This window comes from Mastigoproctus giganteus, chromosome 1, assembly GCF_048544385.1.
Source record: "Mastigoproctus giganteus isolate SK-2022 chromosome 1, ASM4854438v1, whole genome shotgun sequence".
NCBI lineage: Eukaryota > Metazoa > Arthropoda > Arachnida > Uropygi > Thelyphonidae > Mastigoproctus > Mastigoproctus giganteus.
Genome location: NC_143575.1, coordinates 137,774,618 through 137,795,188, shown reverse-complemented (window position 1 = coordinate 137,795,188; position 20,571 = coordinate 137,774,618). Strand labels below are relative to the sequence as shown.

At 37.4% G+C, this 20,571-nt stretch overlaps 2 protein-coding genes across 2 annotated transcripts in view; one reads left to right on the top strand and one right to left on the bottom strand.

The window, feature by feature from the left end:
* The window catches only part of LOC150091155 (uncharacterized), a 1,391,089-nt gene that overhangs the window by 1,692 nt on the left and 1,368,826 nt on the right, over positions 1–20,571 (bottom strand). The window contains exon 40 of the mRNA XM_090374518.1: positions 16,179–16,265. Within this exon, the coding sequence (XP_090230644.1) occupies positions 16,179–16,265 (87 nt within the window). The remainder of the gene's footprint in view (positions 1–16,178; positions 16,266–20,571) is intronic.
* Positions 1–20,571, top strand: part of Tcs4 (Threonyl-carbamoyl synthesis 4) — a 344,103-nt gene that overhangs the window by 312,835 nt on the left and 10,697 nt on the right. The gene's annotated exons all lie outside the window — the stretch shown is intronic.

Here is a 20,571-nt window from a genome sequence, read left to right as displayed (position 1 = left end):
ACTAGAGGGAGTAATACTCTTGATTTGATTATCAGTAGTGATTCTTCATGCATTAAGAATCTGCAGATAAATGAACCACTAGGTGGCAGTGATCACAGTGTGCTGAAGTGGGAGTTACTCAAAGAGGTAACTACCATTAGGGGTAAAGGGAAGGGGTATTGCTTTCGTAAAGGCGACTACAATGGACTGAGACAGTATTTAAATTCTATGCAGTGGGACCAACTGATGATGTTACCAACAGCAAATTCAAAATGGGAAGTATTCAACGAACTTATCTTGGAAGCTACTAGGCTTTACATACCAACTAAGAAATATTGTTCAAGGTTTAGGCCTAAATGGATGTCAGATGAACTAATGAGGCATATGGCAGAGAAGAAAAATGCATGGGATACATACAAATTAACACGTGACACAGACGCCTATGATAGATACAAGTTGATCTGTAACCAAGTTACAAAGGAGGTTAGGCAGGCGAAGGCAGATTACGAGAGATCCTTGGCAAGGGATGCGAAGAAAAACAGCAAAGAATTCTTTACTTATGTAAACTCTAGAAGGAAGGGGATGAATCAGATTGGTCCACTTGAGATCGATGGGTCAACTGTTGATGACTCTGCTCAGGTAGCTAACAAACTAAATGAATATTTTGCATCGACATTCACACATGAGGAGTTATTCAGCGAGGGGAATGCCAGAGGTGTATTCAACTCTAGCAGTAAGCTAGAGAAACTTGTAATAACTGAGAGCAAAGTGGAGGAGAAATTGTTGAAGATAAACACAAGAAAGGCACCTGGGGTGGATGGGATCTATCCAGTTATATTAAAGGAGGCAGCAAAGGAAGTAAGCAAACCCTTAGCCATAATTATGAGAGCTTCCTTGGACTCAGAGGAGGTACCCATGGACTGGAGATGTGCAAATGTGACCCCAATTCACAAAGGGGGATCAAAGGCTGACACAAGTAATTATAGACCTGTGAGTTTAACTTCTGTTCCCGGAAAATTAATGGAGGCACTGGTTAAAGAAGCACTACAAGATCATCTAGACAAGACTTCAGTTATAGCTAGGACACAGCATGGTTTTGTTAAGGGTAAGTCTTGCCTGACCAATTTGATTGGATACTATGATGCAGTCACAAAAGAACTGGATGCAGGGAATAACTTTGATATTATATACTTGGATCTTAGAAAGGCTTTTGATACTGTTGCACATGGAAGACTGCTGCACAAATTGGAGCAGTGTGGCATTGGAGGCAAATTGCTGCTATGGATAAAGGGGTGGTTGAGGGGGAGAAGACAGAGAGTGGTAATCAATGGACACTGCTCATCGTGGACTAATGTTATTAGTGGAGTCCCTCAGGGTTCAGTGTTGGGTCCTTTATTGTTTTCTGTATTTATAAATGATATTGATGATGGTATATCAGGCTTAATGTCCAAGTTTGCAGACGATACGAAGGTTGGCAGGGTTGTCAAGGACACTACTGACACTATGCTGCTGCAACAGGATTTGGAAAGGTTGAGCAGATGGGCCTCGAGGTGGCAAATGAAGTTTAACATTGACAAATGTAAAGTACTACATATGGGAAACAGCAACCCCAGAGCAACGTATCAACTGTGTGGTACTACACTGACAGTGGTAGAGAGTGAAAGGGACCTGGGGGTGGTTGTGCAGGCAGATATGAAGTTCTCTGAGCAGTGCAGACGGGCTGCAAGAGTAGCTCATGGTGTATTGTCAATGATATATAGGAATTTTTCTAGCAGGGATAAGGAGGTGATTATTCCCTTGTATAAGGCAATGGTCAGGCCACACCTAGAGTACTGTATACAGGCCTGGAGGCCTCATTTCAAGAAGGATGTAGAGCTGCTGGAAAGAGTACAGAGAAGGGCAACTAGATTGGTGAATGGGACAAAGGAGTGCTCTTACGAAGAAAGGCTTTAAGTTTTGCGAATTACAGTGTCTGGAAACTAGGCACCAGCGAGGTGATCTGATAGAGGTGTACAAAGCCTTGAATGGTTTGAGCATGCTCAATGCTGATGGGATTCTTCCTCTTGCTCAGAATAATCACCTGAGAGGGCATAAATTCAAATTGAGGAAAGACAGATGTAGGAAAGATGTGCGGAAATTTGCCTTCAGCAAGCGGGTGGTTGGTAGGTGGAACAGACTTCCATCCCTTGTCGTGGAAGTTGATAGCCTAAATAAGTTTAAGGCTCAGCTGGACAGGTATTTCGAACTAACAGAGGGGTGAAGTGGAAGTGGTTATTTTTATTTATTTATGTTACTTTTTTTTTTTTTTTTTTTTTTTTTGGCTGATGCTGCATAAGCTTGCTTTCTTGCATCAAATGCCTCTACTAATGCTAATGCTATCCTCACAAAATATGAGAGTGGCTGAAATGCTTGTGTCCTATTCTTAACCTTGCAAGTATCACTTCATCATGTCTATTTTGCTGTATGCTGGATTTCCACTGTTGGAATAAACTTTTAATTTGATGCAGTTTGTACTTGCCAGTAATGTACCCCACTGTGATGAATAACTTGTTTGTAGTCTGAGAAAGGGATATTTTGATGCAGATATGATGCTGTTGGCTTCTTTAGCAGTGTTGTCTGTTTGTTTGTTACCATATATTTCGATATGACTTGGTATCCAGCAAAATTTAACGTTATGACATTGTTCAAGAAGTTTTGATACTCTGAATTGAATTTACTGTTGTAGTGGATGTTTGTTAGAATTGATATTTTGTATTGCCATCATGGAGCTAAGGGAGTCAGTCAAAATGAAGCTGTTTTGGAAACTTGTGAATGTTCGATTTGATTTAGCACTAACATAATGGCTTGCAGTTCTGCAATATAAATGCTGCAGTATTTTGGGAGATTTTGTGCCGATGTGATGTGTGAAGAGTAGACTGCCATCCCCACATGAGATTCAGTTTTAGAGCCATCTGTATATAAAGACAATGATCCGATAATTGTGACATCTATCACTATCAGCATGCAGATGTTGATAGTTTATGTGAGAAAGTGTTTGTTTGCTCTAAAAGTGGGAGGAGTCATCGCATGTACACTGTTTGATTATCCTTGGTGGTGTAGACTGCTTCGTTAGCAGATTTATATTATCCAGGTCTACTAAGGAGGAGGTTTTTTTAAATCACTCGCAGGCTTATTGATTCAGATGTAAAAAGAGTTTTCTGTTTTTTAATTTGAAAAGGAGGTTCTTCAGCCTCAGCGTACAGGCGAGGTGTGGAAGGCTCCAATGGCTATTCGGAGCACAGGGTGGTGTATTGAGTTGAGTCATCTCAGAGCACTAGGTCTTGCCGATATAAACTTAGTAGTATTGTTCTATCTGCTCCCCAGGCTATAGCAGATAGGACCTTTAAGATATTAATTTTCTTAAACAGTAGACTCTCATGTGACTGATTTACTCTAGAAAAGCCTTTTTTTTTGTCAAAAACAAGTTCCAAGAAACAAACAGTATTTTTAACTGGGATGATGCTCTTTCACCCTGAATTCGGGATCAGAATAGAGATTCCTTTTTCTGCAGAAATGTATACATACAGGCTTTTGTACAGAAATTCTATATCCATTGCTTTCTGTCCATTTTATGACTTTGTTTATGGCTACTTGTAATTGTCATTCTATTGTCTTCAATAAGAAATGCTGAAATCATTAGCATAAACAGTTGTAAAAATGTTGTTTGGTATTTGTTGTCTTTTTTTTTGTGCTGAATTGGACTGCAAAAAGTGTGGCACTTAGTACAGATCCTTGAGAGATCCCTTCTTCTTGATAGTATGTTTTGGAGAGTGTGTTGTTTATTTGAACGTGGAAAGTCTGATTCTTAAGGAAATTGCATATGTAGAGAGGTAGATCTAAGGCCAAGTTGATGTAACCTTTCTAAGTATACCATAGTACCAGGTGGTGTCATATGCTTTCTCAATATCAAAATTAACAATGACTTGATGTTGTTTTCTGAGAAAAACATTTCTTACCTGATTTTCCAGTTGTATAAGTACATCTAAGGTAGAGTGATTTTTCCAAAAGCCATATTGTGCTGGGTTGAGAAGATCATTATTTTCTAGATATACCATGTTAGTCTATTGTTGACCATTTTCTCTAAGATCTTGCCTAAGCAGCTAGTAAAAGCTATGAGGCAATAGTTCTGTGGGTCTGATAGGTCTTTTCCATGTTTTGGGAAAGCTAGTATTATTGCGTGGTGCCATTTGTCTGGAAAAGTATTTGAGGTATACCTTGTTGACTAGATCTTACAGGGCTAATTGGGATTGTTCATCTAATTATTGTATCATTGTACAGTGCATTTCATCAAGCCCGACTTGTACTGTGATTTGTCTATAGCAGAGTTTGTTTTAGTTCTGCTACTGTAAGCGACAAGTTGTATTGTTCGCAGTGCTTGCTGGAAAAATTTAGGTTTATTTTTCGGCTTCATTCTTGTAAGTTCTGAAAGCAGTCAAGTATGAACAATTAGATGTATTGGCAAAATTTTCTCCTAGCACATTGACAATACCTAAGGCATTTGCGACGAAATGCCCTTTCCAATTTAGCAATGGAGAGGGATTTATTTGAGAATTTTGTCATCTTTCTGATCTTTTTCTAGATAAGTGTAGCTGATGTGTAAATGGTTATAGTGGATGCAAATTTCAGCCAAGTGATCCTTCTGATTTTTTGCACTTTCCTGATCTTAGCTCTGGCTCTCATGAATTGTATCAGATTGTTGGATTTTTGCAAAAGAGGTTCCAGGCTCTATTTCTCTCTTTTGTTAGCTTTCTGGCACTCTTTGTCCCACCATGGTTTTGGATATATTCTAATGTTAGAATATGTTTTAGGTATTGTCTTTTCTGCTGCTTGAAGAATATTATCTGTGACATAAGCCACTGATTCTTGTTTAATAATTTTGTGGTCTAACTTGGCTAGTATCCTGAATGTTTCCTAATCTGCATCATATATTTTCCATCTGGGGGTGCCTACTGGCTTGGCATGCTGTTTTGTTCATGATTTTCAAAATTATGGAATAGTGTTCGCTGCTCAATAGATTCTCTGCACGCTCCATTGTGTCATCAGGAACGGTGTTGGGGAACAGATTGATATGTCTACTGTGGAAATATGTGTGTGTGCGTGCCATGATTCAGTAGTAGGGAAAATCATGGAGACGACGATAAAAGTTGGAATTCAGGATCATTTAGATAGAAATGTAATTCTGAAGGATACTCAGCATGGTTTTGTAAAGGGAAAATCATATTTAACTAATCTGGTTAGCCATTTTGACTCAAGAGTTTTGGAAATTTCGACATTGTTTATCTGGATTTCAGCAAAGCATTTGTTGAAATCCAAATAAACAACCTGCTCCATCCAAGCTGGAACAGGTTGGAATCGCAGGGAAAATCCTTAGATGGATAGCTGGATGGCTTCAGGGCAGGAGGCAGAGGGTTGTCATTAATGGTTATTCCTCAAATTGGGTTGATGTAAGAAGTGGGGTTCCCCAAGGATCAGTATTAGGACCACTGTTGTTTTTGATTTTCATAAATGCCATTGATGAAGGGATAGAAGGTGTGATGTCTAAATTTGCAGATGATGTAAAGAATGGTAGAGAGAATGATCGCTGCCAAGCAGAGCTTCTTCAGAATGACCTAGATAGACTTCAGGGATGGTCAGAAAAATGGCAGCTATGTTTTAATCCAGCAAAAAGTAAGGTATTGCACCTGGGGAACAGTAACCCCAAAATAACTTATACACTTGGCAGAGTTGAACTAAAGCTGGTAGTGGAGGAAAGGGACTTGGGTGTTACGATACGGTCAGACTAAGTTCTCTGAGCATTGTAGAGAGGTTGCAAGGAAGGCCCATGGTGTCCTATCAATGATGTATTGAACAATTGCTAGTAGAGATAAGGATGTCATAATCACATTGTATAAGGCTATTGTTAGACCACACTTGGAATACTGTGTTCAGGTATGGAGATCAGCAAAAGGGCATCCATATGAGGAAAGACTTCGAATATTGTGAGCTAGGAAACTAGGAACCTTAGAGAAGACTTTACTGAGGTGTTTATGCTTGATTGAGAGGCATAAGCAAAATGAATGAGGACGAAATTTTCAGGTTATAAATGACTCTACAACTAGGGGCGATAATTTCAAGTTACGGGGGAGGATGTTTAGACTGGATTGCAGGAAATTTTATTTGAACCAGCGAGTTATAAATTACTGGAGTTATCTACATGGGTGGTAGAGGCTGAGAGTTTGGGGAAATTCAAATGTCAGCTAACCTACGGGAGGAGGGAAACACTTAGGTTGTCCATTTCCTTTTCTCTTATTTATTATTATTATTTTTTTTTTTGACTGGTGCAGCATAAGCCATAGGCTTCCTTGCACCATGTGGCCATTGCTTAATACTAAAGCATGAAGTTGTTCTCAACAACTAATTTTTCAATTTGCTTTCTCTTCTGGGCAGTGGCATAGGAACGCCTTGGCATTGGGGCAGGTGCCAAGGGCGCTGGTATCAGAGGGGCGCCACTGACAGACCATAATCAAGCTATTTTGACACCCGAGGCTAGCTGACAAAATGGTGCCCCTAGATGTCGCATCAGGGTGAAAGCAGAGGGCGGGGTGAAAATTAATTTTTGCCAAATGGCATGTTTTCAAAGGGCAAATCAAGCCTGCATGCATCCTTAAATCTGAGTACATACTGCATAGCTGCATACATCTATTTGCCGTCCAGAACACAACTTTCAAGGGACCAATCAGGCGACCACTTCATCGGTACATGCTCGAATGCACAGCACTTCACCATTCAAGAACTGTGTACGTTCTGAGATACTGAATAGTTTAAAGTTATAAATAATGTGTATATACTGTTGTTGTGCTATATAAACGGATGATCGTGAATATTGTAATTTTTAATTTAGGTGATACAGAAGCCTATGGAAGATATATGCTGGTCTGTAATCAAGTCAAAAGGGAGGTTAGGCAGGCAAAGGCAGATTACGAGAAATCTTTGGCAAAAGATGCAAAGAGTAACTTACGTAAACTCTAGAAGGAAGGGGATGAATCAGATTGGTCCATTTCATGTCGCGGGTTCAACTGTTGATGATCCTGCTTAGGTAGCTAACAAACTGAATTAGTATTTTGCATCTACATTTACAAATGAGGAATTATTCTAGGAGGGGAATGCCAGAGGTGTATTAAACCCTGGCAATGAGCTAAATGATTTCTTAATAAATGAGCCAAATGGAGCAGAAATTGTTGAAGATAAACATAAGGCACTTGGGCTGGATCAGATCTATCCAGTTATATTGAAGGAGGCAGCAAAGGAAGTAAGCAAACCCTTATCCATAATTATGACAGGTTCCTTGGGCTCAGGGGAGGTACCCATGGACTGGGGATGTGCAAATGTGACCATAATTTACAAAGGAGGTCAAAGGGTGACACAAGTAATTACAGACCTGATAGTTTAACTTCTGTTCCAGGTAAATTAATGGAGGCACTGGTTAAAGAAGTACTGCAGGATCATCAAGACAAGACTTCAGTTATAATTCAGACACAGCATGGGTTTGTTAAGGGGAAGTCTTGTCTGACCAACTTGATTGGATGCAAAAAATTATTTTGATGTCATATGCTTGGATCTTAGGAAAGCTTTTGATACTGTTGCACATGGAAGACTACTGTACAAATTGGAGCAGTGTGGCATTAAGGGTAAGTTGCTAGAATGGATAAAGGGATGGTTGAGTGGGGGAAGATAGAGTGGTAATCAATGGACAATGCTCTTCTCGGACTAATGTTATTAGTGGAGTCCTGCCGGGTTCAGTGTTGGTTCCATTGTTGTTTTCTGTATTTATTAATGATATTGATGAAGGTATATCATGCTTAATGTCCGGGTTTGCAGACTATTCAAATATTCACTTCAGCAAAACAACAGATCACCCTTTCTTGAGGTACAGGAAAACCACACTCATAAAACTCTAACAGGGTGCTTACAGTAGAAGATTGACCAGAGCCTATTGTCCGAATGTGGAATACCCTTGATTTGCCCACTGGCTATGGATATGAAAAGGAGCCGACATGGATAAAGAAAATTATCCAGCATTAGAGCCTCCAAGCTCAAATACCACAAATTGGTATAACTCTGATGTTTTAAAGTGCTTATGATATGTAATGCATATCATAAGCACTTTAAAAAAAAGACAATCAACAACCGGAGTATCCAACTTTCCTTATCATTCATTCCTTAAGTAGTCAACCAGTTAGAAACTCTCTCTCCATTTATAATACAGAGATTTCTAGAAAATGCTGCTGGATCTCCTAATAAAATGGTAAAAAGATTACAATCAGGGGATTTACTTGTCGAAACGGCACAGTCCAAACATTCAGAATTGTTGTTAAAGGTTACAACATTTGGGGGAATTCCTGTTAAAATCTCTCCCCACACAACCCTAAATAGTTCCAAAGGTGGGATCTGTTGAATGTAATGGAAGAGGTGCTTGTGAAAGAACTGCAAGATCAAAAGATCATTCAAGCTAAGAGAATTCTGACTTTAGGGATGGCAATCTCATTCCAACAAGCAGCATAATACTCACTTTTAATACTCCAAACTTGCCATACCTGCCCCTATATTCCAATACGCTGTTATAAGTGCCAGAAATTTGGACACTCCCAGACAATATGTCGAGGAAATAATGTATGCCCAAAATGTGGTTCCCAAGATCACATTCAAATTGTACTGAGACGGGATCATCTTGCATATTCAAAAAACTGTGATTTATGGAAGCTTGGGGAAAAAAAACAAAAATATAAAGTGACTTATCAAGAAGCCAGACGACAAATAATGAAAGATACTACAACATGTACGTATGCTAATGTTATAAGGAAATATCGTCAGTTGTGACTCAATTCCACCTGACAAATCGCTTGCTGAATGGGCTAGAGCTCTGCTTTCAGTTCCTCAGCTGTCTGTGAAGCAAAACAATAAAGATCAAACAAGTAATACTCCCATTTCCATCCCCTCTACAAGTGCCATTAAGTCCCAAAGTGAGGCCAGGGTGGCCAAAGCTGAATCCTCTTTTAAGAACCAAACTAATACTGCAGTAATGGACATAGATGACACAACACAAGAAGAACCTATATTAGAAATTTATGTTGAAGAAGATATGGACACTGGACGTCCTAAAACTTTCCAAAAAAAGATTGCCATAAGACTACTGTCTCTAAAAATCAACCAGATCATCCTACCACAAAGACTAAATAATGCAGTGCATTTTACAATGGAATTGTTAAGGATGAGCATTATGACTTAATACGAGTTCTTAATCCTGCAGGAATTTGCTTACAGGAAACTTTTTTTAACTCCATAAGTGACACCTTGAACAAAAAAATATACTATGTACAGATGTGACAGGAATGCAGCAACTGCAGCACATGGAGGTGTAGCAGTTTTAGTATCCGTTAGTACTCCATCTAGGAAAATCCCCTTGCAAACTAATTTAGAAGTTGTTGCTGTACATATAGAACTTGGAATAATTTATCATTGTTTCTATTTATCTTCCACCAAATCAAATAGATGCCTCTGTAGCCCGGTGGGAAGGAGTTTAGTGCGTAGCACACGCTTCTTGGTTAGACCAGGGTTCGAGCCTGTCACCACCAAATACAGAGGATGCGGAAAGGTCAGGGAATGACCACTGCATATCCTGGAGCAATATGGTCTTAGTTGCTAATGCTCCTAAAAACCAAATCAAACATTTATACTCAGAGACTTTGATGAGCTCCTTGCCCAGATACCACCTCCTATTTGTTTGATGGGTGATTTTAATGGACACCACCCTTTGTGGGGAAGTCTATATATGGATAAAAGAGGGCAGTTAATAGAAACATTACTGGACAATACACACACAAACTAACTTTGCTGAACACAGGTGCACATACTCATGTGCATTTTCCCAAAGGCAATACTTCTGCCATAGATCTATCTGTTTGCTGCTCCGTACCTACGTATAAATTGGACAGTATTGGAAAATCCACATAATAGTGATCATCTCCCAAATACAAAAATTTCAAACTATCTCCAACTATCTGGAAATTCTCAAAGGCAAACTGGATAACATTTTCTTTAAGTACCACTTTAGATAAACACTTCATTCAGAATCAATCAATAGATGAAGATACTGACCATATCACAAAACAGATACTAGCATCAGCTGATAAAGCTATTCTTCAGTCATCCACGCAGGTGGAATGAAGAATGTAATAGTGCAAAAAAGGAAAAGAATAAAGCTTGGAATATTTTCTGCAAGCATCCCACTCCTAATAAACTTATAAACTATAAGCAACTCAATGCTAAAGCAAGGCAAATAAGAAAAAATCTCAAACAAGATTCATGGATACAATTCCCTTTGACTATCACAAAAAAAAACTGGTACTAGATTAATCTGGAGGAAAATCCAACATCATCATCTTCTATATTAATCTTTAATGGACAGGAACTATTTTCCCAGAAAGACATAGCAAATGCTTTTGCTGAAGTTTTTGCTAAAACTTCAGCAGTAAATTCATATGATGTTTCATTTCAGAAAATTAAAGAGGCAGCAGAAAGGCACAAGTTAAATTTCAACACCGGTCTCTCTCTCTCTACCATAAAATCAGCCTTATACAATAACCGAGTTAAAGGAATCACTTACCCAATAGTATGGGTGGCCCTGATGGTATATTTTATATTATGCTGAAACACTTGAATGACAAAGCTTTACAAACTCTACTAACATTCTTTTACAGAATTTTTCAGGAAAATGTTTATGCTTGCTCTTGGAGACATTGAATTGTATTAGCCATTCCTAAACCAGGAAAAGATCTCTCTAATCTGGTAAAAACTATTGCCCCTTTTCCAAAAGCCTCACCTGGTTTTTAGAGTCATGTAACATCCTGCATAAAAATCAGTGTGGCTTTCGGTAAAACAGAATCAAACATCAGAATTGCTTTTGTCAGAAATGACCACCTAGTTATGGTAAGTTTGGATTTAGAAAAGGCTTTTGATACAATGTAGGCAGGCTTCCCTTGTTTATTCAAAGCTTTCTCCAGGGCAGAACCTTTCAGGTTCATTATCTATATGTTCTTTCTAAAATCCATATAGCAGTAGCATTAATAAAGGCACACGACGCAAGAAAGCAAGCTTATATAGCATCAGCCAAAAAAAACCCCACATTTCACCCATTAACTCACTCCGAATGTTTGTCTAATTCTGCCTTGAATCTATTTAAGCTATCGATTTCTACGACAGATGGAAGTTTGTTCCAGCAATCGACCACCCACTGGCTAAAGGCAAACTTCCACACATCTATCCTACAACTGTCTTTCCTCAATTTGAATTTATGCCCTCTCAGGCAATTATTGTGAGCAAGAGGAAGAATCCCATCAGCATTGAGCATGCTTAAACTATTCAAGGCTTTATACACCTTAATCAGATAACCTCGCAGGTGCCTAATCTCCAGACACTGTAATTTGCAAAACTTAGGCCTTTCTTCATAAAAGCAACCCTTTGTTTCATTCACTATTCTTGCCCTTCTCTGTACTCGTTCCAGCAGCTCTACATCCTTCTTGAAATGAGGCCTCCAGACCTGTATACAGTATTCAAGGTATGGCCTGACCATTGCCTCATACAAAGGGATAATCACCTCCTTATCCCTGCTAGAGAAATTCTTGTATATCATTGACAAGACACCATGAGCTACTCTTGCAGACTGTCTGCATTGCTCAGAAAACTTCATATATGACTGCACAATTACCCCTCCTTTTCACACTCTACCACTGTCAGTGTAGTACCACACAGTTTCTGGGGTTACTGCTTCCAATATGAAGTACTTTATATTTGTCAATGTTAAACTTCATTTGCCACCTCTCAGCCCATCTGCAGCACCGTACTGTCAGTGATGTCATTAACAACCCTGCCAACCTTCGTATCGTCTACAAACTTGGACATTAAGCCTGATATACCAACATCAATATCATTAGTAAATACAGAAAACAACAATGGACCCAACACCAAACCCTGAGGGACTTCACTAATAGCATTAGTCCACGAAGAGCAGTGTCCATTGATTACCACTCTGTCTTCTCCCATATACAGGAGGAAGGTGTTCCTTGGGGATCTGTTTTGAGTATTACAATATTTTTAATTAAAATAAACATCATTATCCATGATATTTCAGGCACAGTTGAATTATATCACTATGCAGGCGACCTCATAATCTCGTGCCAAGGGAAAAATATGAATTCTGTCGAGAGACAGCTTCAGATCTCAATTAACAAAATAGAGCTGTGGATGTCTCTCAATGTCACTATTTATTTATCAGCAGAAAAATCAAACTGTATTCATTTCTGTAAAAAGTGTAAGATTCACCATGAGCCTGAACTTAAAATTTCCCATACCTCTTTCCAATAATTTCTTGGTCTAATCCTGGACAATAAATTAAACTTGATACAGCACATCACATATCTGAGAACTATTTGCTTAAAAAAAATTAAATATCCTCAGAGTACTATCTTCATCAATGACCGATACACTCTGCTTTGAGTATATCGGGTTTTAATTAGATCTCACTTGGATTATGGAGCTTGAATCTATGACTCAACCAGCAAAAGTGCACTACAATCCATCACAGTGCTCTAAGGATTGCTTTAGGAGCATTCAGAACATCCCCTGTATAAAGAGGCACCAAAATCTCCACTCCATCTTCAGAGGAAAATGTTGCTATTGAACTATGAAGCAAAATTACGGTGTCTTCCCTTTCATCCTACCTAGCCATACTTATTTGACAACAAACCTAATGAAAACAAGCCAATTGGAATAAGGCTACTACAGTTAATAGAATTCTGGAAACAAACACTTGTGAACCTCCATGGTCTAGTTATATACCAGTCTGTGATCTCTTTCCAACAATGGAGGAAAAAACAAGCAGCAGATATTACCATCAGGAAACTCCATGCTGCACATGTAGCTAAAAATTCTCAGTGGTTTCTTATATACACACACACACACACACACACACACACACACACACACACACACACACACACCACAGAAGGTGCAGTGGCAGTTTCTTTTTTTTTTTTTTTCTAATTCTGTGTCCCTTCCGAAGGAATGCAGTGTCTATACTGCCAAACTTTTTTAATAAAGATAGCTCTAGATAACTGATCTGTCTTGTAAGCAAACAATGACCTATTCTAACTCTTTGCAATAATAGCATTAAAAAATCCATCCAAGCCAATCCACCCTGTCGTGAAGCAAATCAGATCACAGATAATCGTATTACGTGCTGCTAACCAATCGGTCACTTTCTGTTGGATGCCAGGTTATGTAGGCATCAAAGGAAATGAACATGCAGATCAAGCCGCTACACATCCGACCATTGCAGGCTCTCCTAACTACCAAGTTCTGTATACAGATTGCAGATCGGGCAGGCTCAGGGCCGTAATAAGCTGCTGCAATTCAAACAAAACCTCAGTTGTGGGCGTCAAGCATGAGATCAAATAGGCAAGAAGAGGTGATCCTGGCTAGGATGCATATTGGGCACACACATCTAACCCATATTTATCTACTCATGGGGAAGATCCACCTATTTCTGCATATTGTAACCATTATATTAATGTTCGAAACACAATTTTCACATCACTTTCACATCTGCAAAAATCTTTAACATTATCTCATCTGGTTGGAGACAATACAAATCTAGCTGAGTTTTTTTCCTTCTTGAAGCAGACACGATTATTTTAACAGCTTTTAAAATTTTAACTATACTACTAATAGAAACAGGCACAATGTGACCTTAGCAGCCCTTGTGCCATTAAACAACATACCACCACAACAACACATCATTGATGTTAACAGCCCAGAGTTTGAGCATTTCATTTCATGTACCTTTACTTGTTCACCATCCATAAACTGACTGCTTTAAGAATGTCTGCCTGCATTTTGGCACAGCACTTGAGGTACTGTTGAACACATGCATCAACTGCAGCAAACTTGTTAAATCACTGGTGGAATGATTCATTCAATAAACAAAAATCCAAACAAGAATGAAATAAACCCTGGAAACTTATTTTGCAAGCACCTCACAATAGCAAACTTCATTAATTATAAAAGCCAAACAGCAAGACAAGTACATCTAATAATCTGGTTGTAATGTGGTTGTAATGGTACTTCACCTATTCCATTATGAAAGATACAGACACCAGACTGATTTTGTTAAGAATCATTAAGTATCAAATATGCAAAGCCATCCTCACCAATTTTCAACTGGAATGGGTAGAATGGCCAGTCTTTTCAATGTATTTAAAGATTAGCTGGGCAATATAAAATAATAACACCAAGTATCATTGGATTGTGATCAGCCTTTTACAATAATTGATCTCAAGGTTGTCTCTAAACCACATCATCCAAGTGCTGCAAGTGCAGATGGAATATATAACATGTTGAAACATCTAAATGAAAAAAATCTTAAATTTGCTGTTGCTTTCTTAATAATATCAGAAAGCTCCTCATACCTTGGCCATATTTGTCTCTTCCCCAAACCAGGACGAGATCAATCAGACCTACAGACTAATATCCTCACCAGTTGCTTAGGCAAAATATTAGAAAAAAAAATGGTACATAAGTGGCTCACTTATAACAAACTTTTATTTACAATTGGTGTTCAGATTTGGCTGTCTAGAGAATTTTAAAAATTGCACTAAGAGAAGATCTGGATACAGTTTTCACCTGGTTCAATATTCTCTGCCACTGAGCATTGCTGTAAAGAAGTATAAATGTTCCAAGAATAATGTGGAATAATTTGTTATATTTTGTACTTCCCTGCTGTATATTAATTCTTTCATAAGTGGTAAGTTCTCATGTTGAAATTTACAAGTTCTAAGTTTGCAATTTACCAGATTTAATCATATCATACAACTTATTCATTTTATGATGGCGTTTGGTGAAGCATGAAAGAGGAATAGAAGGAATGGAAAGGTCAGCATCATACCAGATGTGCAGTATATGTTCATTTGGACTGCCTTCCCTGAAGGTGCACTCTTTGCAAGGACATGTCTGTCTTCACAAAGGATGCAACTGTACTTGAAGATTTGTGTGTATTCAATTTACACAAGTAAAGTTTGTTTGCAATCATAGCATGGTTTATAGGAGTTTGCTTAGTTTTACCTTGGTATAATATAGGATTTCTCCAATTTATGCTACTGTACTATCAGCACACAAATCACTTTTTTTAACCCTATTTAAAGTTTTATGGTGTCAACTTGTTTTTAAATTCATTATATATTGTCTCTGTACTTATCTCTCATTGGCTTTTACTAATTTATTGACAAAGATGGGAGGTGTTTTGGTTTGTGTTTCTGTACTGTATTGCATCTGTGAGTTAAGAGTTGAAAATAAATCATTAATTATATTAGTTTTTAATAAACTTTAAGTTCTTTTATAAATTCATAGAAGGTACTGTCCCTCAGCTATAACATAATGCATTACATAGGAAATGAAAACCTGTAGAATATATTATTATTTATTTATTTTTTAATATAATTTTACTATTTTTTTGGGGGTAAAAAAAAAATAAATAAATAAATAGAGAAACTCTATGGTACTAACTTGAGCATGGCAGCAAGATGGAGAAGGGGCTGACTGAGTAAAAAAGATTAGAACTTGTCTCTTATCCTCCTCCTAGTATAAGTTAGAGGCCTAACATAACCTAACTTGTGTATATTTATATCTATATTTACTTAGCATGAAGGTTGCACCACTAGAGTAGTTATGCCATAACTGTTGGTGGCTATGAATTTTCCTGGATTGTGTCAAACATCTTCCTACTCAATTAGGTAACACTGAGTGGATTATTCCAAAAGGATGGAGTCATTTGTCACATATCATTTAAGTTTATCAGAAATTGAGAACTTTCTTGAGGTTGGAATAATAGCAAACATGTATGCCAACCTAGATCTCTACATGATCTAAGCGCTTTTTGTATATAGCATGCTAAAAGAAAGTGCACTGAAATAAGCCATTGAATCTGTTGTAGAGGACAAGTTACAGTATTTGATTACAAATACAACTCTGGCTAGATGTCACTTTGTACATTTACAAGTTATTAGCAAAATTCTGGTTTATGCAGTGAGAGGATTTTTGTAGAATATGGATAACATTTTAAGGAAACTCACCATCATAAAGCTGTATCCTATCCATAGTCCATCCCAGCCTTCTGGACATTCTGGGATTTCCATGGTTTGACTGTGAATAGCTATAACCTAATAAAAAAATAATGAATGGATTTAATGATTCAAATTATATTTAATATTGGTTTTTAAGGAGATATACAAATCTCCTTAAAAATGTGTGTGTACACAGACCCACACACTTTTTCAGACTCTACAAGATCAAAACAGCAATTTCAGTTTTAATTTTCTTTGTACTTTTCTTATATAAAGGTGGTTCAAAAATAATTGAACACTTTCAGAAATTTACTACTGAGTAACTAGGTTATATATGAACACGTAGTATGCACCAAATTGTAGAGTTACCCTTACATTTCTCAATTTTCTTCCAAATTTCACTGCTTTAAAGTTGTACATATTTCCATCATCACCAGGGACACCTCAGTGTTCATCATGTTGACACAACAGGAGAAAGCATTTTGTGTGTGTTGGAGTTTGCTAAACTTGGTTCTGCAACTGCAGAACATTCATTTTGTGTATGATACAACAAACCTCCACCTGATTGTAACATTTACCAATGGTACAAGCAGAAAAGGTGCATCTGCTTGATGCACCTTTTAATTTAAATAATTAAATTTTATATTATACTGAATAAAAATTTTAAATGTGAATAATATTTAATACATTAATCATCAAGATTGTTTAACAATTGCAGTCATCTCAAAACTGGATTATTTATTAGGACCATGAATAAATAATAATAGGAACCAATAATCACACATTTATATATTATTGAAGAAATTATTGCACACAAACATTGTTTAGATAATTACAAAATATTTCTAGCCCTTTTGGCTGCAATGTAATTAACGATGTGGTCATAACCATTTTTTTTGCTACGTTATTTTAACGGAAATAACTGATAGTGAAGTTAGTCTTTCCTGGGAAATTGGCGCCCTTAAATAACTTTTAACTATTTTTAGCTTGGAATGGGATCTTTCATTTGATGCTGTTGTAATGGGGCTTGTTTAAATCAACCTTAAGGCATGGTGACATTTGGGTATAATTTGTTAAATTTTTTATATATATGTACTTAGATAGTATGAGTCAGAGCTGTACACTCAATATGTTCTACGTTGATAATAATATTAGTAAAATTAGTAATATTAGTGTAAACCCCTTATTATTTTACTAATATATATGTACTGTAATATTTCCAAACATGTTATGTTAGTCGAAACAGCATTTCTGAACATACTGACTTTGTCGAAAAAATTTTATCTGTTAACATTGGTACATACCAAGAACATAACCAAAAAGTTGATTATGTTCTTGGTATGATTTAAAATGTTTTTCAAAGGACACTATTGCAGAGCTGATTATTAACAAAAAGTTACCAATTCACAAATTTTCTTCTGGATTTATTATTGGAGTATCATTACTTTCACAGTCAACTTCCTTTTCCTACTTACTCAATGATCTTTAAAACAAATTTTGATGTTCAATTCTTTACAGTTCTTGGCTTGATTTAAGCAAGCCATAATAAACCCACCCTACCGGAATTTTTTTTTAAAAAGTTACTAATTCATTAACTAATGTCTAGTGCCATGTGACAAGAGGGGGTGTATATTGAGCATTTTAATGTCTAGTTGCCCACATTACTAAGGTAATGTGGGTAACTAGACATTAAGATGGCAGTATGCTCATTGATATAAATGTTGAAAAGATGCAGATGATATTTTTATTTAGGCCATTTGAGCACATACTTCATATGCAGCTGAAGATGAAACCTTGCTGCAAGCCCTGACAGAGGCAGATAAGGCAAAATGATACAACTTCTGAAGTTTTCAGAGTCACATGGAATAACAAAGATGACTTTGTAAGTTGCCTCATGTTCAGTGATGAGGCTACATTTCATTTAAGCTGAAAAGTGAATCGCCATAACGTCTACATATGGGGCACTGGAAACCAACATGTTGTAATTGAACATGTAATAAATTTGCCAAAAGTTAATGTCTCTTGTGCCATATCACTCACATGGGTCTTCAGTCCATTATTTTTGCTGAGAACACAGTGACAGGGATCACATATCTAGGCATGCTGACAACTTCTTTTTCCAGCAGGATGGGGCTCTGCCTCACTTCCATTGCATAGTTTGGAGGTTCCTTAATGAATATCTTCCATGGCACTGGATTGGGCATTCTGTTCAAAACATTGGCCTGCCTCCGGAATAGTGGCCTCCCAAGTTATCCCACCATGCAACTTCTTGGGATAAGTCAAGAACCTTGTGTTTTTACCATCTATTCCTCGCAGTCTTAAGAAAATGAGGGAATGTATCATGACTGCCATTTCAACCATTGATGGTGATATGCTGCAAAGGGTTTGGGATGAATTAGACTACAGGAATAACATGGCCATGTAACAAGAGGGGTGTATATTGAGCATTTGTAATATTATAGAAATAACTGTGATAGTTTCTTTACAAATTGATTTTGACTACATGTTCATACCTAGCTACTGAGTAATGAATTTTTGAATCGCCCTGTATATAAAATTTTATATCTAGCAGAAAAATCATAGTAAATGTGTTGTTGGAGAATCACTTGTTTCAAGTTCACATGCTGAAAAATTTTATACAAGTGAGAACATAACACGTAGAATACTTAATTGATTCTCTGATAGCCATACTTCTATTTAAACTCAGTCTGTGATGGGAGTAGCAAATTGAAACTATACTAACCGAACATAGTTCACACTGACATCACTCTAACAGATACTTCATTTCCAATATGACCACCAGAATGAATGCAAAGCACCTATTTGCAGTCAATTTTTATTCATAACATGTATAACTTATTACAGTTTAAGGAAGTAGATATGACTGATTTACTGCAAACTGTAATGTTTGTATGTGCTTATAGATGGCAGTAATGTTGAGTTTAACATGTTTAACCATGTCTGTCTGCCTCCTACTTCCCTTTTTTAGTAATAGAAAGGTGTGTGTGTGTGTGTGTGTGTTATAGGGGTTTAATGGTGCATAAGCTGTTGTGGCTATAGTGCACCTATTCATGGGAAAATGCTAAAAAGCAAAATTCAGGTGTAACCACTTCATTTTTATTACAAAGATCTTTTAGATTTAGATTTTCCCCATCTTAAAAAGAAATTGTTGCAGAGAGGCATGAATTCAGTCCAGGAAGGTTCAGGAGTAGCAAGGTCTTGGAATATATTCTGAAAGTTAATTTTCCAACTGATCACGAGTTCTTGCAGTCGAATCCCTGTGGGGACAGTTTTATTGTGATATAGCAGGGTGTGTTGAGGATCAAACAGATACTGCCAGCTGGGTGGGCTTCAGCACTTTCAATCTTTGCTGCATAATTAAACAATATAATTTTTCTCCTGAGATGCAGAGGGGGTTCATTTGCCTCAATATACAGGCTGTGAACTGGAGGTGTTCTGACAGCTCCAAAAGCTATCATAAGGGCACTATGCTGTTTGCTTGTTTGGATTTTTTTGGCGCATTAGCAACTAAGGCTATAATGCGCCAAGACTAGGTAATATTTAAAAATTTAAATTCTCTGTGACCTAATTGGTAAGGCCACCATGTCCAGATATATAATAACAAAGATATAAAAAATAAATCAATAAAGACGTAACAATAACATAAATTAAATACAATTAAAAACTTTTATTGATTTAAAATAGCTAAAACAGCAGACACGTTGTCATTGTCGGATAAAACCTGACAGTGTATACGGCTCAGTCAGATGGTTAAAAGCAGTAAAACGGATATTGCTAAAATCTGGACAGTCAATTAAAAGGTGTCTAATCGTTAAAATTGTGCCACAGGACACACACACACACATAGGAGGGTCATCAGCCCTCAGCAAAAACGAATGAGTTAAATGACTGTGTCCTATGCGGGTCTGGGCAAGAACAACTTCCTCCTTATGATTCCTGCGCAGACTAGACTGCCACGGTTCAATTACAGGCTTTATACAATATAGTTTATTCCCAGTCTGTCTATTCCACAAGTCCTGCCATTGGGAATATATCTTTTGGTGTATTATTTGCCTGTAGTCTGTATAGGGGACTGACAGGCAGCGGTTATTATTGGGAATTGCTGATTTGGCTGCGGCGTCAGCCAAATCATTTCCCCTAATCCCAATGTGGCTGGAAATCCAACAGAAGCGGATATCATATTCACATCCACGAAGAAAGTGAATCTTCTGCTGAATACTAGACAGAACTGGATGAGGATTATATCTCACAGATATTAAAGCCTGTAACATACTGAGCGAGTCGGAATATAAAATGAACCGTTGGTATTGGCATTCACTAATGTGATCCAAGGCTAACTCTATAGCGTGCAGCTCTGCAGTAAATATGCTGCATTCAGAGG